The 17,935-nt window shown below is 44.2% G+C and overlaps 1 protein-coding gene across 1 annotated transcript in view; it reads left to right on the forward strand.

Moving 5' to 3' along the window:
- Positions 1–299: 299 nt before the first annotated feature.
- The window catches only part of FDXR (ferredoxin reductase), a 59,405-nt gene continuing 41,769 nt past the window's right edge, over positions 300–17,935 (forward strand). Inside the window, exons 1-3 of the mRNA XM_073587987.1 lie at positions 300–718; positions 958–1,055; positions 12,258–12,353. Coding sequence (XP_073444088.1) covers positions 478–718; positions 958–1,055; positions 12,258–12,353 — 435 coding nt within the window. The 5' untranslated portion in view covers positions 300–477. The remainder of the gene's footprint in view (positions 719–957; positions 1,056–12,257; positions 12,354–17,935) is intronic.

Genomic DNA, 17,935 nt, shown 5'->3' on the forward strand with positions numbered 1-17,935 from the left:
AGAGGGACAGCAGAAAATTAATTTTTGGAGTCTGATCTGTGATATCAAATAATTTAGGGGTCTGGGATAATATTGGTGTTTGTTCAGGGAAATTATTGTTGCTGGGTCTCGCTTCTTTATGTGGTCTGGAATTCATTATTGCGGCCTTATCTGCACAGTATAGCAGGCACATATGGCAACACATGGTGGTCACAGTATGGCGGGGGGGGATTTGTGCCCGATCCTTTCACATGGAGCTACTACTGTACGTGATTTAGACTCCAGCCATAAATGTCAGTTTGGGAGGAGCCCCACCTATGGCACCCCCAGCCCCCTCCTCTTCTGCGCATGTGTGGGGAGTTCACTTTAGTCTGGCTGCTGGAGCTTCAGAAACATTGCGCATTAAATGTGACAGGATATGGCACACGTCCACGCGAGACTCCCTGCACGCTGGTAACATTGCAGGGGTGACACTAGAGTTCCGGGCCATAGGAACTAATGTCCAAGGCCGCCGGCACTGCACATGCGCCCAGAAGACTGGGGAGAGCCGTCTCCATGGAAACTGAACGCCATCTGTCAGCGTTCAGCCTTGCCGGCAGGGAGGAGAGTGGGCGGGGCGGAACTTCTACCACAGTCCCTGGCTGCAGTGTGGCCTGGCTGGCAGTCGGCATGGCTCCCCCGTGCAGCTGGATGTGGCGCCTTCCTCGCTGCCCGCTGCTTGGCACAACTAGACGTCTGGGTAAGACTCTTGTATTGATAATGAAGCAGCTAGGTGTAGGAACAGCAGGGGATGGCACTACAAGTGCCAGCATGTTCAGTAAAAGCAGTATGTGCCAGGCTCACACTGTGTATTGTGGCAATGCCCCTCGTTGGCATGGATGGTACAGTGCACCAGGGCCATGTGATTATGTACCTTTCTGCCCGGATCTACATGTTGTGCACACAGAACTGGTGTAATCTGATGTCTCTGATGTTCAGGTGCAGAACGAAGCCTTTCTACCAGGTGCCAGCCTCCCCGGATCTGTATCGTGGGCAGCGGCCCTGCAGGATTCTACACGGCTCAGCACCTGCTAAAGGTAAATCCCACTCTCCCCTCCCCATCACCCACCTGAGGACACAGCACCTAGTGAGAGTCCAGCACCATGTACTCATCGGGGAGATGTGGCGGAGCGTCTCGTCATTCTCTGTGGGGCTGTCGGTAATCCAGTATATCCGTGAGTCCTGTGGTTTGAGTACAGCAGTGTGTGACCACCAAGCCACAGATCACCCCCAACTCTCATGATCGGTGCTAGTATGGGTGGCGGATTGTCCTAAATGCAGTGATTACATGGAGCAGCACCAACCTATGTGAGTTGGAAGGAGTAAGTGCAAACGGCAACATGTCTGCCATTCGGCGGGCGTTAAATACCCTGTTTCGTATTAGGTCGCTCAGTACACATAAGCTGCGTTTGTTCTCAGCAGCACATATCATGTTTATACAGGACAATGTGCTGCCGAGAACGATGATTTTTTATATAAGCAATAAGTCATTTCACCTGACGCGAGCGTTTTGCTCATTCATTGGGCAAACTGCAGCCGCTGATACTCCCCTGATTATCGGGAAATGAGTGTGTCTATTATACTTTTCCTCTGATCATCCCACTCCTGGTTTTCACTTACAAATACTGATGTAAAAAACTCACTAAATACTCAATATGTGCATGTGGCCTTAGGGTATGTGCACACGCTGCGGTTTCCGCAGCGTTTTTGGCCGCTGCGGACCCGCAGCAGTTTTAGCTGCGGTGTACAGTACCATTCAAATGAATGGTAAAAAAAAACGCTGTGTAGACGATGCGGAAAAATCCGCGCGGATTTGCTGCGGTTTTGAAACCGCAGAAAGAAGTGACATGTCAATTCTTTCTGCGGAATCCGCAGCGGGTTCCTATCTCCACCATTGTGGAGATGGTGAATCCGCAGGACAAAACCGCAGATAATCCGCAGGTCTTTTGACCTGCGGTTTATCGCAAAATCCGTGCGGATTAATCCGCAGCGGATTCCGCAGCGTCTGCACACACCCTTAGGGTGTTAAGGGGGCTTCCTAGTTTACTTTCAGAAGCATGCCCCCTGGCATAGCACAAGGGCAAATCGATTAGACTGACGATAGCCACAGGTAACTGGATATCAAGGGGGAAAATCTAATTAAAATAGGAAGCGTGATGAAGTTTTTATATTTTATGGCTATTAAAATTTTTAAAAAATTGGTGTTTTTTTTCACACAATTAAGTCACCTTTTTATTCAATTTTTTTGTAATGTGGCTAAAAAAAGCAATTTTTTTTTTTTTTTAAAGCATTCGCTAAATGCAGTAATTTTTCATTACAAAGAACATTTTTAAGGATGCGACAAACCTAAATATACTTGTTTTTTTTTTTTTAAATGGAAATCAAGGTGATTTGAAATCCTAGATTTTTAAAAACAAATTTTTCAAAATATATGAATGTTTTTCCAAATTTTAATTTTGTGTAATTTCCCCTCCTCATCCAGAAACCTGTGGTTGGCCGAGATCACACATGCAAGAAACATGGCCGAGTCTCGCATGTTAATACTCGGATCGGAGCGTGAGGCCACATAGCAATACATGCATCTGAACGCTCTGCTCCTGAGTGCCGGTGGCAGTTCCGGGTATTTACATGCGAGACTCGGCCGTGTTTCTCGCATGTGTGATCCAGCCGTTGTGTGATATTTGATGAATCTCGTCCACAGGCAGGGCGTCATAGGTGTATCATTATTCAAGCCATATGGGTCTTCAGTAATCCGCCCCCACTGCCATGACCACACATCCACTAACTAGCTCTGACAACCATTGTTGGAGGCTGTGTAAGGCAGCCTGAGGGCTCCTGTTGTGGAGTGTGTCCAGCCCAGTATACTTGCACCTAGCATGCTAGGAAAGGGTTAAAAATCAGCAGCTGGCCCTGAATTCTACAGAATGTCCCGCTACTTATGGATTTGATTTTAAAAACTCCGTTCCCATACAATGTACTGCACGTTCAGTACGTAATCTGCTACCGATATCAACAACAATGCCCCCATGTCTGCACCCACCCTAAGGCTGGGGTCAGTAGGGCATATTTAATGGTCTGTATAGAGAACACAGTGCACCCTTCACATAGTCCCATTTTCACAACAACATGCCTAGGGTATCATCAGGTGTGAGGTGCGCTACTCCCAACGCGTTTCCTCTGTGAAAAGATTGTTCAGGGGAGTCTTATTCACTCAGTGGGAATTTCTCCCACCATCACAGCACCATGTCACCGCTGGTCATTACCTCAATACCAACATGTGGTGGTAACCGGCATCGCGCTGTGTTATCTTGAAACCACCACGCTTTATGCCTGCATAATTTCGGTGAATGGACCACATCACCCGGCGGTGACACTCAAACGTGGCGCATCCATGCTCACAACATTGTGTGAGGTAAACATATGAGGCGAGGCTATTTTAATGCCATACCGCCCCTTGTCAGTGCTCCTATGCCGCAACACTCAAAATTATGCGTTCTTTTTGCTAACTCCTTACATCATAGGACCATGAGGGGCGTCCCCATCCATGGACTCCCTTACATTCAAAAAGGCCCCAGAAAGGGGCGAGGCAGGAAAATAGTTGCGGTAAGAACAGGTGCTTCTCACTAAATTAGAATATCATCAAAAATGTAAGTTATTTCAGTTCTTTAACACAAATAATGAAACTCGTATATTAGATAGATCACTTTGTTTGTAATGACTCTATTTCAAGTGTTTATTTCTGTTAATGTTGATGATTATGGCTTACAGCCAATGCAAACACAAAAGTCATTATCTCAGTAAATTAGAATACTTTATAACACCAGCTTGAAAAATGATTTTAAAATCCGAAATGTTGGCCTACTGAAATGTATGTTCAGTAAATGCACTCAGTACTTGGTCGGGCTCCTTTGGCATCAATTACTGCATCAATGCGGCGTGGCATGGAGGTGATCAGCCTGTGGCACTGCTGAGGTGTAATGGAAGCCCAGGTTGCTTTGGTAGCAGCCTTCAGCTCATCTGCATTGTGGGGTCTGGTGTCTCTCATCTTCCGCTTGACAATACCCCATAGATTCTTTATGGGGTTAAGGTCAGGCGAGTTTGCTGGCCAATCAAGCACAGCGATGCTGTTGTTTGGAAATCAGGTATTGGTACTTTTGGCAGTGTGGACAGGGGCCAAGTCCTGCTGGAGAATGAAATTCCCATCTCCAAAAAGCTTGTTGGCAGAGGGAACCATGAAGTGCTCTAAAATTTCCTGGTAGACGGCTGCGCTGACTTTGGTCTTGATAAAACACAGTGGACCTACACCAGCAGATGACATGGCTCCCCAGCCATCACTTATTGTGGAATTTTCACACAAGACCTCAGTCAGCTTGGATTGTGCCTCTCCACTCTTCCTCCAGACTCTGGGATCTTGATTTCCAAATGAAATGGAAAATTTACTCTCCTCTGAAAACATCACCTTGGACCACTGAGTAAGGCTAGTTTCACACTAGTGTATGGCAGAGCTGCGGAGGGATGCGGACTTCCTCCATGAAGCTCTGCCCACTGCCGAGCCTCCTCCGTTCAGCTCCACCTACTTTGGCATGCGGCCTGCGTACAATATCTTTAGCATTGGGTATGCAGGCCATGCCGATGTATGCGGATGCCTCCGCATGCGTTGTTTTGACGGTGCAACGACTGCAACAACATCCAACACGTTGCGTTTGGCGCAGGTCGCCGTACCGTCAAAACAACGCATATGGAGGCATCTGCATACATCAGCATGGCCTGCGTACCCATAGGGTATGCATGCCGACGTAGGCGGAGCTGAACAGAGGAGGCATGGCAGTGGGCGGAACTTCATGGAGGAAGTCCACGTCCCTCCGCAGCTCTGCCATACGCTAGTGTGAAACTAGCCTAACAGTCCAATTCTTTTTCTCCTTGACGCTTCTGGGGTTGTCTATTGGTCATGAGTGGCTTGACACAAGGAATGAGACACTTGTAGCTCATATCCTCGATATGTCTGTGTGTGGTGGCTCTTGAAGCAATGACTCCAGCAGCAGTCCACTCCTTGTGAATCTCCCCCCAAGTTTTTAAATGGCCTTTTCTTAACAATCCTTTCAAGGCTGCGGTTATCTCGTGTGCTTGTGCACCTTTTTCTACAACATTTTTTCCTTCCACCCAACTTTCCATTAATATGCTTGAATACAGCACTCAGAACAGCCAGCTTCTTTAACAATGACCTTTTGTGGCTTACCCTCCTTGTGGAGTGTGTCAGTGACTGCCTTCTGGACATCTGTCAAGTCAGCAGTCTTCCCCCATGATTGTGGAGCCTACTGAAACAGACTAAGGGACCTTTGTAAACACGTAGAAAGCCTTTGCAGCTGTTTTTGTTAATTATTTTAATTTACTGTGATAATGACTTTTGACTTTTCATAGAATCGTAGAGTTGGAAGGGACCTCCTGGGCCATCTGGTCCAACCCCCTGCTCAAAGCAGAATTCGCTCAGTCATTCCCAGTCAGATATCTGTCCAGCCTCTGTTTGAAGACTTCCATTGAAGGAGAACTCACCACTTCTCGTGGCAGCCTGTTCCACTCATTGATCACTCTGTCAAAAAATTTTTTCTAATATCTAATCTGTGTCTCCTCCCATTCAGTTTCATCCCATTGCTTCTAGTCTTTCCTTGTGCAAATGAGAATAAAGTTGATCCTTCTACAATGTGACAGCCCTTTAGATATTTGTAGACAGCTATTAAGTCTCCTCTTAGTCTTCTCTTTTGCAAACTAAACATTCCCAAATCCTGCAACCTTTCCTCATAAGACAGGGTTTGCAGACCGGTCACCATTCTGGTCGCTCTTTTCTGAACTTGCTCCAGTTTGTTGATGTCTTTTTTAAAATGTGGTGCCCAAAACTGGACACAATATTCCAGATGAGGTCTGACCAAAGAGGAGTAGAGGGAAATAATGACTTCACGTGATCTAGACTGTATGCTTCTGTTAATACATCCTAGAATTGCATTTGCCTTTTTTGCTGCTGCATCACACTGACTCATATTCAGGCTGTGATCTATTAGTATACCCAAGTCTTTTTCACATGTGCTGTCACTTAGCCCTATTCCTCCCATTCTGTATATGCTTTTTTCATTTTTATTGCCCAGATGTAGTACTTTGCATTTCTCCCTGTTAAAAACCATTCTGTTAGTTGCTGCCCACTTCTCCAGTTTATTTATATCTTTTTGAATCCTCTCTCTCCTCTCTAGTATTAGCTATCCCTCCTAGCTTTGTGTCATCAGCAAATTTAATCAGTTTATCCTCAATTCCTTCATCTAAATCGTTGATAAAGATGTTGAACAATACAGGGCCCAGGACAGAGCCCTGTGGTACCCCACTTGAGACATTCTTCCAACTGGATGTGCAGCCATTTACGACCACTCTTTGGGTCCGATCACTAAGCCAGTTATGAATCCACCTAACAGTTGCCTTGTCCATTCCATACTTAGTCATTTTTTCAATAAGGATTGTATGAGAGACTTTGTCAAATGCTTTGCTGAAGTCAAGATATACTATATCTACAGCATTTCCTTGATCCACCCAATCAGTGATTCCGTCATAGAAGGAAATTAAGTTAGTCTGACATGACTTATTAGTTAAAAACCCATGCTGACTCTGTTTAATCACTTCATTCTTATCCAGGTACTGACATACATGTTTAATAATTTGTTCAAAGATCTTTCCTGGTATAGAAGTCAGACTCACCGGCCTATAGTTGCCTGGGTCCACCTTCTTCCCCTTTTTGAAGATAGGAACAACATTTGCTCTTCTCCAGTCTTCTGGCACTTCTCCTGTTCTCCAAGAATTTTCAAAGATTATGGAGAGGGGTTCAAAAATTTCTTCTGCTATCTCCTTCAGTACTCTGGGGTGTAATTCATCTGGACCTGGAGACTTGAATTCATTTAGGTTAGCTAGGTGTTTCCTCACTATCTTTCTGTTTATAGATATCCTGGATTCTTCTATTCCCTTAATAGGACAGTGAATAACAGTTGATGTTACATTTCCTTTCTGAGAAAACAGATGCAAAATAGGAATTTAAAAGTTCAGCCTTCTCAACATCCTGTCTTACCATTTCATAATTTTCATCCTGTAAAAATCCTATAGCATCTTTGACTTTTCTTTTACTTTTGACATATCCCCAAAATCCTTTATTATTGCTTTTGACATCTCTTGCAAGCCTCAATTCATTTTCAGCTTTAGCTAATCTGATTTGTGCCCTGCAGGTTCTGCAGACAGCATTATATTCTTCTTTAGATATGCCTCCCACTTTCCATTTTATAAACATTTTTTCTTCCTTTTTAGCATGTGCTTAGGTTCTGTGTTCATCCAACCTGGTTTCCTTAAATGCTTCCTATTCTTCCCTCTTTTCGGAATTGTTAACAACTGTACTTTGAGAATTTCATTTTTCAAGATTTCTCATCCTTCCTGGACATTTTTGTCTTTAAGGATATCCAGCCATTGGATCCCTCCAAATCTCTTTCTGAATCCCTTAAAATCTGCCTTTCTGAAATCTAACCTTGACGTCTGAGTCTTCACAGGTCTTCCTCCTCTAGTTATCCAAAATTCTAAAATAGCATGGTCGCTACCTCCTAGGGTCCCAGCCACTTTTACCTCCTCAACCATTTCCTCCCTGTTTATAAGGATTAGATCCAAGGTAGCAGTTCCCCTTGTTTTCTCCCTTACCTTTTGGAAGATAAAGTTGTCAGCAAGAGAGGATAAGAATTTCCTTGACCTGTTAGTTTTGCCTGAGAGAGATTCCCAACAAATGTCTGGATAGTTGAAATCTCCCATGACAACTATGTCATATTTTTTGGAGAACTTGGCCATTTGATGCATAAAGAGTTCATCCATGTCTTCAGCTTGCACAGGCAGCCTGTAGTAAATGCCTACAATGGTGTCCTTTCCATTGTTCTGTCCTTGTATTCTTACCCAAACAGTTTCCACAGAACTCCCAGTCTCTGAAGCTTCAATCTCTGTGCAGATATACGCGTTTCTAACATACAATGCGACACCTCCTCCTCGTTTATCAAGTCTGTTTCTTGCAAATAAGTTGTATCCTTCTAGTCTTGTATTCCAATCATGTGTAGAGTTGAGCGATACCGTCCGATACTTCAAAGTATCGTATCGGATGGTATCGGCCGATCTTTAAAAAAAGTATCGGTATCGCCGATTCCGATACCGGAAGTCCCATTCAAGTCTATGGGACTTCCGGTATCGGAATAAGAAAAACCCTTTCCTGCCCTTGTACAGCCTTTCGGGGGTCTGTACGGGCCTTTCGGGGGTCTGTGCCGGCCTGCCAGGGGGTCTGTGCCGGCCTGCCGGTGGTCTGTGCCGGCCTGCCGGTGGTCTGTGCCGGCCTGCCGGTGGTCTGTGCAGGCTCCGGCGGGGCTGTGCCGGCCTGCCGGGGGGGCTGTGCCGGCCTGCCGGGGGGGCTGTGCCGGCCTGCCGGGGGGCTGTGCCGGCCTGCCGGTGGTCTGTGCAGGCTCCGGGGGTCTGTGCAGGCATCGTCCGATGGGACTACAAGTCCCATCGGGCGATGCCTGCTACCATGACAGTGATTGACACATTAGCCAATGATGGGACAGTAGTAGTCCCATCATCCAGCTAATGTGTTAAATGTAAAAAAAAAAAATAAATAAAAAAAATACTACATACATACTACATGCATGCTACATACATACTACATGCTACATACATACTACATACATACTACATGCTACATACATACTACATACATACTACATGCTACATACATACTACATATATACTACATACATACTACATACATACTACATGCATGCTACATACATACCACATACATAACACATATATGCTACATGCATGCTACATACATACTACATGCTACATACATACCATATACATACTACATGCATGCTACATACATACTACATGCTACATACATACTACATATATACTACATGCATGCTACATACATACTACATATATACTACATGCATGCTACATACATACTACATGCTACATACTACATATATACTACATGCATGCTACATACATACTACATATATGCTACATGCATGCTACATACATACTACATGCATGCTACATACATACTACATGCTACATACATACCACATACATACTACATATATACTACATGCATGCTACATACATACTGCATGCTACATGCATGCTACATACATACTACATACATACTACATGCTACATACATACCACATATATACTACATACATACAATACATTCATACAATACATACATAGACATACAGTACATATAACATAGAGTAACATACTTACCAATACTTGTCACATTGTTCCCCGAAGCCATTGTCTTTTCCGGAATAAATATTAACATAACAAACCACAAAAATACTCACCCACGATCCGAAGCAGTCCACGAGTGTGTCCCACGACGATCTTGGGTAGAGAACTGCAGCATCAGCTGATGCTGCCGTTCTCTACGGGCTGCAGGAATCCAATGACGGAAGGTAGGTATCCTTCCGCACTGTATTCCTCCGCCACTTAAAAAAAAAAAAAAAGTCCCTAGTCTCACTTTATGCCATTGCTGTGTGGGAAATTCCCACGCAGCAATGGCATAAAGTGAGACTAGGGACTTTTTTTTTTTTAAGTGGCGGAGGAATACAGTGCGGAAGGATACCTACCTTCCGTCATTGGATTCCTGCAGCCCGTAGAGAACGGCAGCATCATCTGATGCTGCAGTTCTCTACCCAAGATCGTCGTGGGACACACTCGTGGACTGCTTCGGATCGTGGGTGAGTATTTTTGTGGTTTGTTATGTTAATATTTATTCCGGAAAAGACAATGGCTTCGGGGAACAATGTGACAAGTATTGGTAAGTATGTTACTCTATGTTATATGTACTGTATGTCTATGTATGTATTGTATGAATGTATTGTATGTATGTAGTATATATGTGGTATGTATGTAGCATGTAGTATGTATGTAGTATGCATGTAGCATGTAGCATGCATGTAGTATGTATGTAGCATGCATGTGGTATGTATGTATGTAGTATGTATGTAGTATGTATGTGGTATGTATGTGGTATGTATGTAGCATGTAGTATGTATGTAGCATGCATGTAGTATGTATGTAGCATGCAGCATGCATGTAGCATGCATGTAGCATGCATGTAGTATATATGTAGTATGTATGTAGCATGTAGTATGTATGTAGCATGCATGTAGCATGTATGTAGTATATATGTAGTATGTATGTAGCATGTAGTATGTATGTAGCATGCATGTAGTATGTATGTATTATATATTTTTTTTTTTTTTAACATTTAACACATTAGCCGGATGATGGGACTACTACTGTCCCATCATTGGCTAATGTGTCAATCACTGTCATGGTAGCAGGCATCGCCCGATGGGACTTGTAGTCCCATCGGACGATGCTTGCACAGACCCCCGGACATCAGCACAGCCCCCCGGCAGGCCGGTACAGACCCCCACAGGGTGCACAGCCCCCCGGCAGGCCGGTACAGACCCCGGGCAGTCCACACAGCCCCCCGGCAGGCCGGCAGAGACCCCCGGAAGGCCCGAAATGACGGCGCATCATGATGCGCACACACCGCGCATCATGATGACGTCAGGCCGTCAATCAACTAAACTTCCGATTCCGATGCCGAATTCCGATATTGAAAAAATATCGGAAGTCGGTATCGGAATTCCGATACAGCAAGTATCGGCCGATACCCGATACTTGCGGTATCGGAATGCTCAACACTAATCATGTGTATTGTCCCACCAAGTTTCAGTGATTCCAATGACATCATATTTCTTTTCCTGTGTTAGTAGTTCCAATTCTCCTTGTTTGTTGCCCATGCTTTGTGCATTAGTATAGAAACATTTTAGTTTGTGATTGGTTTCTCTTTCTCCAATATTTTTATTAATTAGATTCTTTTGTCTTTGTTCTTCCTTTCCACTTCTAATAGCAGAGTTCTCAATAGCATTTGTCAGGTGTATGGCTTTTTCTGGTCTTTTGCTTCCCTTCCCATGTTGTTCTAGTTTAAAGCTCTCCTTACAAGTGTAGCAAGGCGACTTCCAAATACATGTTTTCCAGTCTTCGTAAGGTGCACCCCATCTCTAGCAAGTAGTCCATCGTATAGGTAATTCACTCCGTGATCCAGAAATCCAAATCTTTGCTGACGGCACCATCGACGTAGCCAGTTGTTCACCTGCAGAATCTAATTTTCATTGGATGTAAGCCAAAATCATCAACATAAGCAGAAATAAAGTTGAATGCCACTTTTGATTTGGTGCACTTAGTGCCTGTATGTCATCATTTTTCACATATACTTACCGTAACTATTTTCCTGCCTTGCCCCTTTCTTGGGCCTTTTTGACCATGAGGGAGTCCACAGATGAGGATATGTTTGCTAGCCTTTATGGTGCTATGGTTTAAGGAGACCTCAAGTAAGGGCTGGCAAAAAAAAAGCACACTCAGTTGAGTAGGAGCATTGACAAGGAGTGGTATCACATTAAAATATTTACCTCACACAATGTTGTGAGTATGGATGCGCCATCCGGAAATGACATTTGCGTATCACAGCGCTCCATTCACCAGATATGATGCAGGTATTCCCGGAAGTGACGCCGCTGCAGGCATAAAGCGCGGCTGTTTCAAGATAAGACAGCACGTTGCCTGATACCACCACATAATGGTCTTCAGGTAATGACCAATGGTGACATGGTGCTGTGATGGTGCGAGGACTTCCCAATGAATGAATAAGACTCCCCTGAAGAATCTCTTTACAGAGGAAACGCATTGGGAGTAGCGCACCTCACACTTGATGATACCCTAGGCATGTCATTGTGAAAATGGGTCTATGTGAAGGGCTAAATCAGACCCAGTAATCTGATTCCTGAGCCTCATTTCGGGTGAGAGTGTTCCAATCTAGTACTGGCAGATAGAATCCTTCCTAAATGTTGGTCAGTGTAAGAGACGTGGCATTTATGTTTTGATGTGTGTTTTGTTTTTTGTTTTTTTTTTTTTTTTTTTGCACTGTTTTTGCACTTTAGGTCCAGCTGGACTAACTTTATATACATGTTTTATTTGAATGTAGATTAAAACCTTAAGTTTTAGGCTCCCAAACATTGCTACAGCGTATTCGCGTTCAGTGGTTTCAGAACATGATCCATGCTATTACTACAGCCATAGTGAGGAGCTTTTTATCTCCGCAGCACCACACACAAGCTGTCGTTGATATTTATGAGAAACTGCCGGTACCCTTCGGCTTGGTCCGTTTTGGTGTGGCACCAGATCATCCCGAAGTAAAAGTAAGTGTTTATAAGGATGATAATTTATACTACTAATGTCCATCTTTTGGTTGCATTTACCTATGTTCTTCAAGCTTATTAACAGTTTCCTGCTGCAGCCAATTTTAGATTTGCACTTTTTTTCTCCTCTGTTCTGAGCTATAACTTTTTAAATATTCTGTGGGGGACTTGTGTTTGTTTGTTTTTTCAGGACATAGAGAACTTTTGAATGATACCCAAAAGGTTACCATACAATACACTGAAATACGGGATCACGGCGAAATTGTGAAAAAAGCACAATTCTGCCATTGTAATTAGAGATTTATTTCTATGGCCTCTAGTGTGTGGTCAAATAACCAGACGTCCTTACTCTCCAGGTCATTATGATTATGGCGATGCCAAGCACGTATAGTTTATTTTATGTTTTAGTGGTTTAAAAAAAAAAAGTTGCCATTTTCTGAGGCTCGTAACTTTTTTTTTTTCTATCAATAGTTTTGTACGGGCTTCATTTTTGTGTAGTAAGCTGATGTTTTTATTGCTATCATTTTGGGGTACGTACAATTTTATGATCGCTCTCTATTATTTATTTTTTTTGGATAGGAGCAGCATCCATAAGGCTATATGCACGTTGTGGATTTGTTGCGGATCCGCAGCGGTTTTTCTGCTCGGAATTGCATCAAATCTGCAAATGATTGCTTAAGCAAAGTTAATCAATGGGAATCCAAAATTGCTGTGCACATGCTGCGGAAAATTCCGTTCTGATTTGCAGCGTTTTATTTTCCGCAGCATGTCAATTGTTTGTGCGGACCTGCAGCGTTTCTGCACCCATTGACTTCCATGGAGGCACTCAAATCCACAACAAATCTGCAGGTGTAAAAATGTTTGCGGATTTGCTGCAAATTTCATGCGGATTTGGCTAAAAAATCACAGTGAATTTTTAAAATGCAAATATATCAGAAGGAGGGCAAGTGTGTGGGTGGAGAATCAAAAATAAAGCCACTCTTGATTGAAACAAATCAACAATGTAGGTAGGACTTGAAAAAGGCAATTTTGCAAATATATATATTTTTTTTTTTTTTACAGTAGTACAACTTTATTGAGCTAAGAAATCCGCAGACAAAGCCATATCCAAATCCGCATCAAAACCGCATGAAATTCGCACAAAAAACACGCGGAATTTACACTGCGTTTTCTGCCTAGAGATGCAGAATCCACCCAGAAATTTCCATAGGCAAATCCACAATATGTACACATAGCCTAAAAGTGCAATTTTGATATATTGATTTTGTATACTTTACTCCCCCTGGAGGTCCTTTACCTATAATTTGCAATGGATCACTATAAGGGCTCAATCAGGCGACCGAGATCAGAACGCAATGCATGGACTGGCCGGCGGTTCTCCCGACCTGAGTGTGACAGCTTCGGGTATTTCTATATGCTCGATTCGTGAGACCCATTGAGCATTGCGTTAAGATTGTGGTATGATTTATACGACCGTCTGACTGCATGCACCCTTACACTGCGTAGTGAAATTAACAAACTCCTGTTAAGCACTGCCATAGACTGGGCTTTATAAGTATACAAAATGGGGACAATCGGGGCTTTCAGTACACCCCCTCGCTGTCATTGCAACATATCGGCACCTCATGATCTGGCTGTGGCGGGGGCAGATGGGAACCGGAACGTACCCCTGCTCCGGATAGGGGAACTTATTGGCCACTGTCAGAAATTCCAGGGTCACTTTGGTCAAACAGCAGAAAACAGAGCCAGCTCCGATCACTGCTGTATCACGGTATCGCTGCTGCTGTCACCTGCCATGTATGGTATGGACTCCGCTACTAAGACCACTCCATACAAACACACTGGATATCTGCCGTGCATGTTAGGAAGGGGTTAAACCCAGTTAATGTGGTTTCATCATTGTTTTGCGAGGCGCTATCACAATTCTGTTTTCCCAAGTAACTCTAGGAACGTTTTCCCAGATCTGCAGGGAACACAAGGTTCTCTCTGTGACTACATCAGGTCACACAGGATAATGAAGAAAACCAGTCAAAACAACTCAGACATTGTTTTCAGGGCAGAGTGCTGATGACCAGCATCTCCTTTTATTATGTTGGAAAGTGTAAGTTAACCCTTTTATATATCATGACTTCAAATGTTTGCTGCGAGAAGAATATAAGCAATAACATTTTGAGGATAATGTGGTATGGAATTAAAGGGACCCAGACAGCAGGATTTTCCCCTCTAATGTATTAGGTGAGCTTCTTCAGTCTCCTAATATCATGTTAATTATCAGTGTTGTGCCTAAATGTTAAGTGTATGTTTAAAAACTCTCCTTGCCTGTGGTTAGTGGACTAGTCAACGACTGGCGTCAAACCTTGCAACAGCGACGAGACAGAGATCCCGGCATATTCAGTGTGCAAGAAGGAAAAGAGAGACTGTGAGCCTGATCCCAGAGCGCAGGAGCAATTATTGACAGCAGTCCCTGTCTAGTGCACTAAGACCAGGCAGGGAGCAAGAAGGACTTAACATAGCTTCTTTTTTTTTTTTTTTTTTTTTTAAACACACATTACAGCATTTCTTAGGAGACTAATGATATGGTAATTCTTATATTTCCTTAGGGGTGAATTCTGCTGCTGGGAGCTTTTTAAAGAGATTATACCAATTTTGTAAGTCCCTATTGATCGAGGATAACCTACTGATTCCTGGGTGTCCCGACTGCTTGGACCTCATCAATCTCGAGAACGGTGCCCTGTAGAGCTCCATCTGCATAGACTGGAGGTTGAGCGTGTGCTCCTCCACTCCATTCATTATCTATGGAGGCAGATGAGCTGCAGTTCCATAGGAAATGAATAGAACAAAGGTGCACATGCTCAACCTTTACTCTATTCAGATGGGGCTCTACAAAGCACTGTTCTCGAGATTGATGGGAGTCTGCAATGATGAGCATAGATATGCCCTGTGCACAGGACTAATCTATAATATAACTCTGGATGTGTCCTTCTGTCCAAAGCCAGTATAGTCTGCGCATTGTGGCCGGAGTCAGGAGGACGCATTCAGCGTTAATACACTGACGGTCCAGTGTCTCGAGGAGTGTGGTGCCAGAGTCAGCGCCTGTGCGTACCGCAATCTCTGGTAACATTTTATTGAAGACAAATTCGCACACAGTGTCTTCAACAAAATTTTATTTAAATACTTAATGCAGGCGACACACTGCAGGGAAGTGGGGGAAAGGTGCGTAGGAGTGCTTTTTTATTATTTATTTGTGTGTATGCATTGAACAACAGCAGCACAAGCAGGCTGGGGAGCATATTGTAATATGGGGGAACCAGGGTGGGGGAGCATATAATAGGATGGGGGACCAGGCTGGGGAGGCATATACCAGGCTGGGGGAGCATATAGTGATATTGGGGACCAGGGTGAGGGAGCATATAATAGGATGGGGGACCAGGCTGGGGAGGCATATACCAGGCTAGGGGAGCATATAGTTATATGGGGGACCAGGGTGGGGGAGCATATACCAGGATGAGGGAGCATATAATAGGATGGGGGACCAGGCTGGGGAGGCATATACCAGGCTGGGGGAGCATATGGTGATATTGGGGACCAGGGTGAGGGAGCATATAGTAATTCTAGCTGCTGGTCCGATTCTAAAGCATCAGGTACTCTAGAATATGGCCAGCAGGAGATTAAAATAGAAAAAGTGATATGCTCACCATCCGACGGCCCCCGGACTGTGTCCCTCCTCTCCACAATCCGGGCATCTTCTGTTCCCAGTAATGCTTTGCACCAAAGACCGCTGCTGACGTCACTCTCGCGAGAGCGCGGCGTCATCAGCGGTCTTTGGCGCAAAGCCTTACTGGGAACGGAAAATGCCGGGAGCGTGGAGAGGAGAGAAAAAGTCCGGAGGCCGTCGGAAGATGAGTATATCACTCTTTTTTTTATTGTAATTCTATTTTTTTACACGTTTATGGTGCCCAGGGTCCGGAGGAGTCTCCTCTCCTCTGGACCCTGGGTACCGCTAGCCGGTCATCTCCCGGCTGCGTCGCTGCTGACTCTCGTGCGCACGGAGATGACCCGCGGCAACCGTCAGGAGATCAGCTGCTAGTGCCACTGATCTCCCGACGGTAGCGGTGGCATGGGTCCTTCTAATTGAGGCCTGCACCTGTTGCTAATTGGTCGTGGCCTAGTGGCCGCGACCAATCAGCAACGCAGGATTTCGGTTACAGACAGACACCATAAGACGAATGAATATATATATATATATATATATATATATATATATATATATATATATATATATATATATATTATGACCAGGGTGGGGGAACATATACCAAGAGGAGGGAGCATATAATAGGATGGGGGACCAGGCTGGGGGAGCATATAGTAATATGGGGGACCAGGGTGGGGGAGCATATAGTAATATGGGGGACCAGGGTGGGGGAGCATATAGTAATATGGGGGACCAGGGTGGGGGAGCATATAGTAATATGGGGGACCAGGGTGGGGGAGCATATACCGAGATGAGCAAGCATATAATAGGATGGGGGATCAGGCTGGGGAGGCATATACCAGTCTGGGGGAGCATATAATAATATGGAGGACCAGGGTGAGGGAGCATATAGTAGGATGGGGGAGCTTATAATAGGATGGGGAATCAGCCTGGGTGAGCATATACAAGGCTGGGGGATCATATACCAGGACTAGCTATTGAATTTGTTCTACTCCCGGGTGGCGAGCATTTTTATTGGTACATTTTTGTGCAATGTAATAGGGAACCTGTCACAAGAAATAACGATATTAACTTGCAGATATGCAGTTAATCTGCAGATAAACAGCATTATTATGCTGCTTGGCACCTGCACGCAGCCGAATGCAGTGGGAAGAAAATTAACTTTATTCTCCCCGCCAGCATTCAGCTTCAGTCATGAGGTCAGGGCTCATGGGTGGGCTTACTCATTGTTGTGAGAATACAGACCCCCAACTGTAACAATGCCCCCAACCTGACTGACAGTCGGACTCAATGTAGAGGGAGTGTGAGTCAGGGCCGGGGGCGAGGTTACAGTGGCTGCTCTGTATATTGAGAGGGGTGAGAATGCTAGCGGGAAGAATAAAGTTAATTTTAAGTGTTATTTCAGGTGACCGGTTCCCTTTAATTTTGGAGTATAATATTTCAGTATAAGTATCCGACCCCATTTAGTGAAAACACTGTATGTGTGAATTCACTGACACAGTGTCTTTGCCAGAAATGTACCAATAAAAATGCTTGCCACCTGGGCGTATAACTGGTTCAATAGCTAGTAACTTAAGCTATGTTGATGGGATGAGATTTCTATAAATTCTATCCACTTTGCTGGAACTTTAAGATTCTGCGTTTTTGACACAGCAGATATACGCAGCATCAAAAACTCATCGGGGAAGACAGCCTTAAAGTCCATAATGTTCTCTTTTGAAATCTTATTAGAATCTAGTTCTACATACAGTCTTTGTGGTGCAACAGTTGTGTGAAGTTGGGGCGAATAATACAAAGTTTTAACATGTAGGGAAGTGGGTGACAGGAATCTACAAGTGACATTAACAGGACAGATTGTCACAGGACA

This window comes from Dendrobates tinctorius, unplaced genomic scaffold (genome assembly GCF_039654945.1).
Source record: "Dendrobates tinctorius isolate UK_male_01 unplaced genomic scaffold, ASM3965494v1 ptg000103l, whole genome shotgun sequence".
Lineage (NCBI taxonomy): Eukaryota > Metazoa > Chordata > Amphibia > Anura > Dendrobatidae > Dendrobates > Dendrobates tinctorius.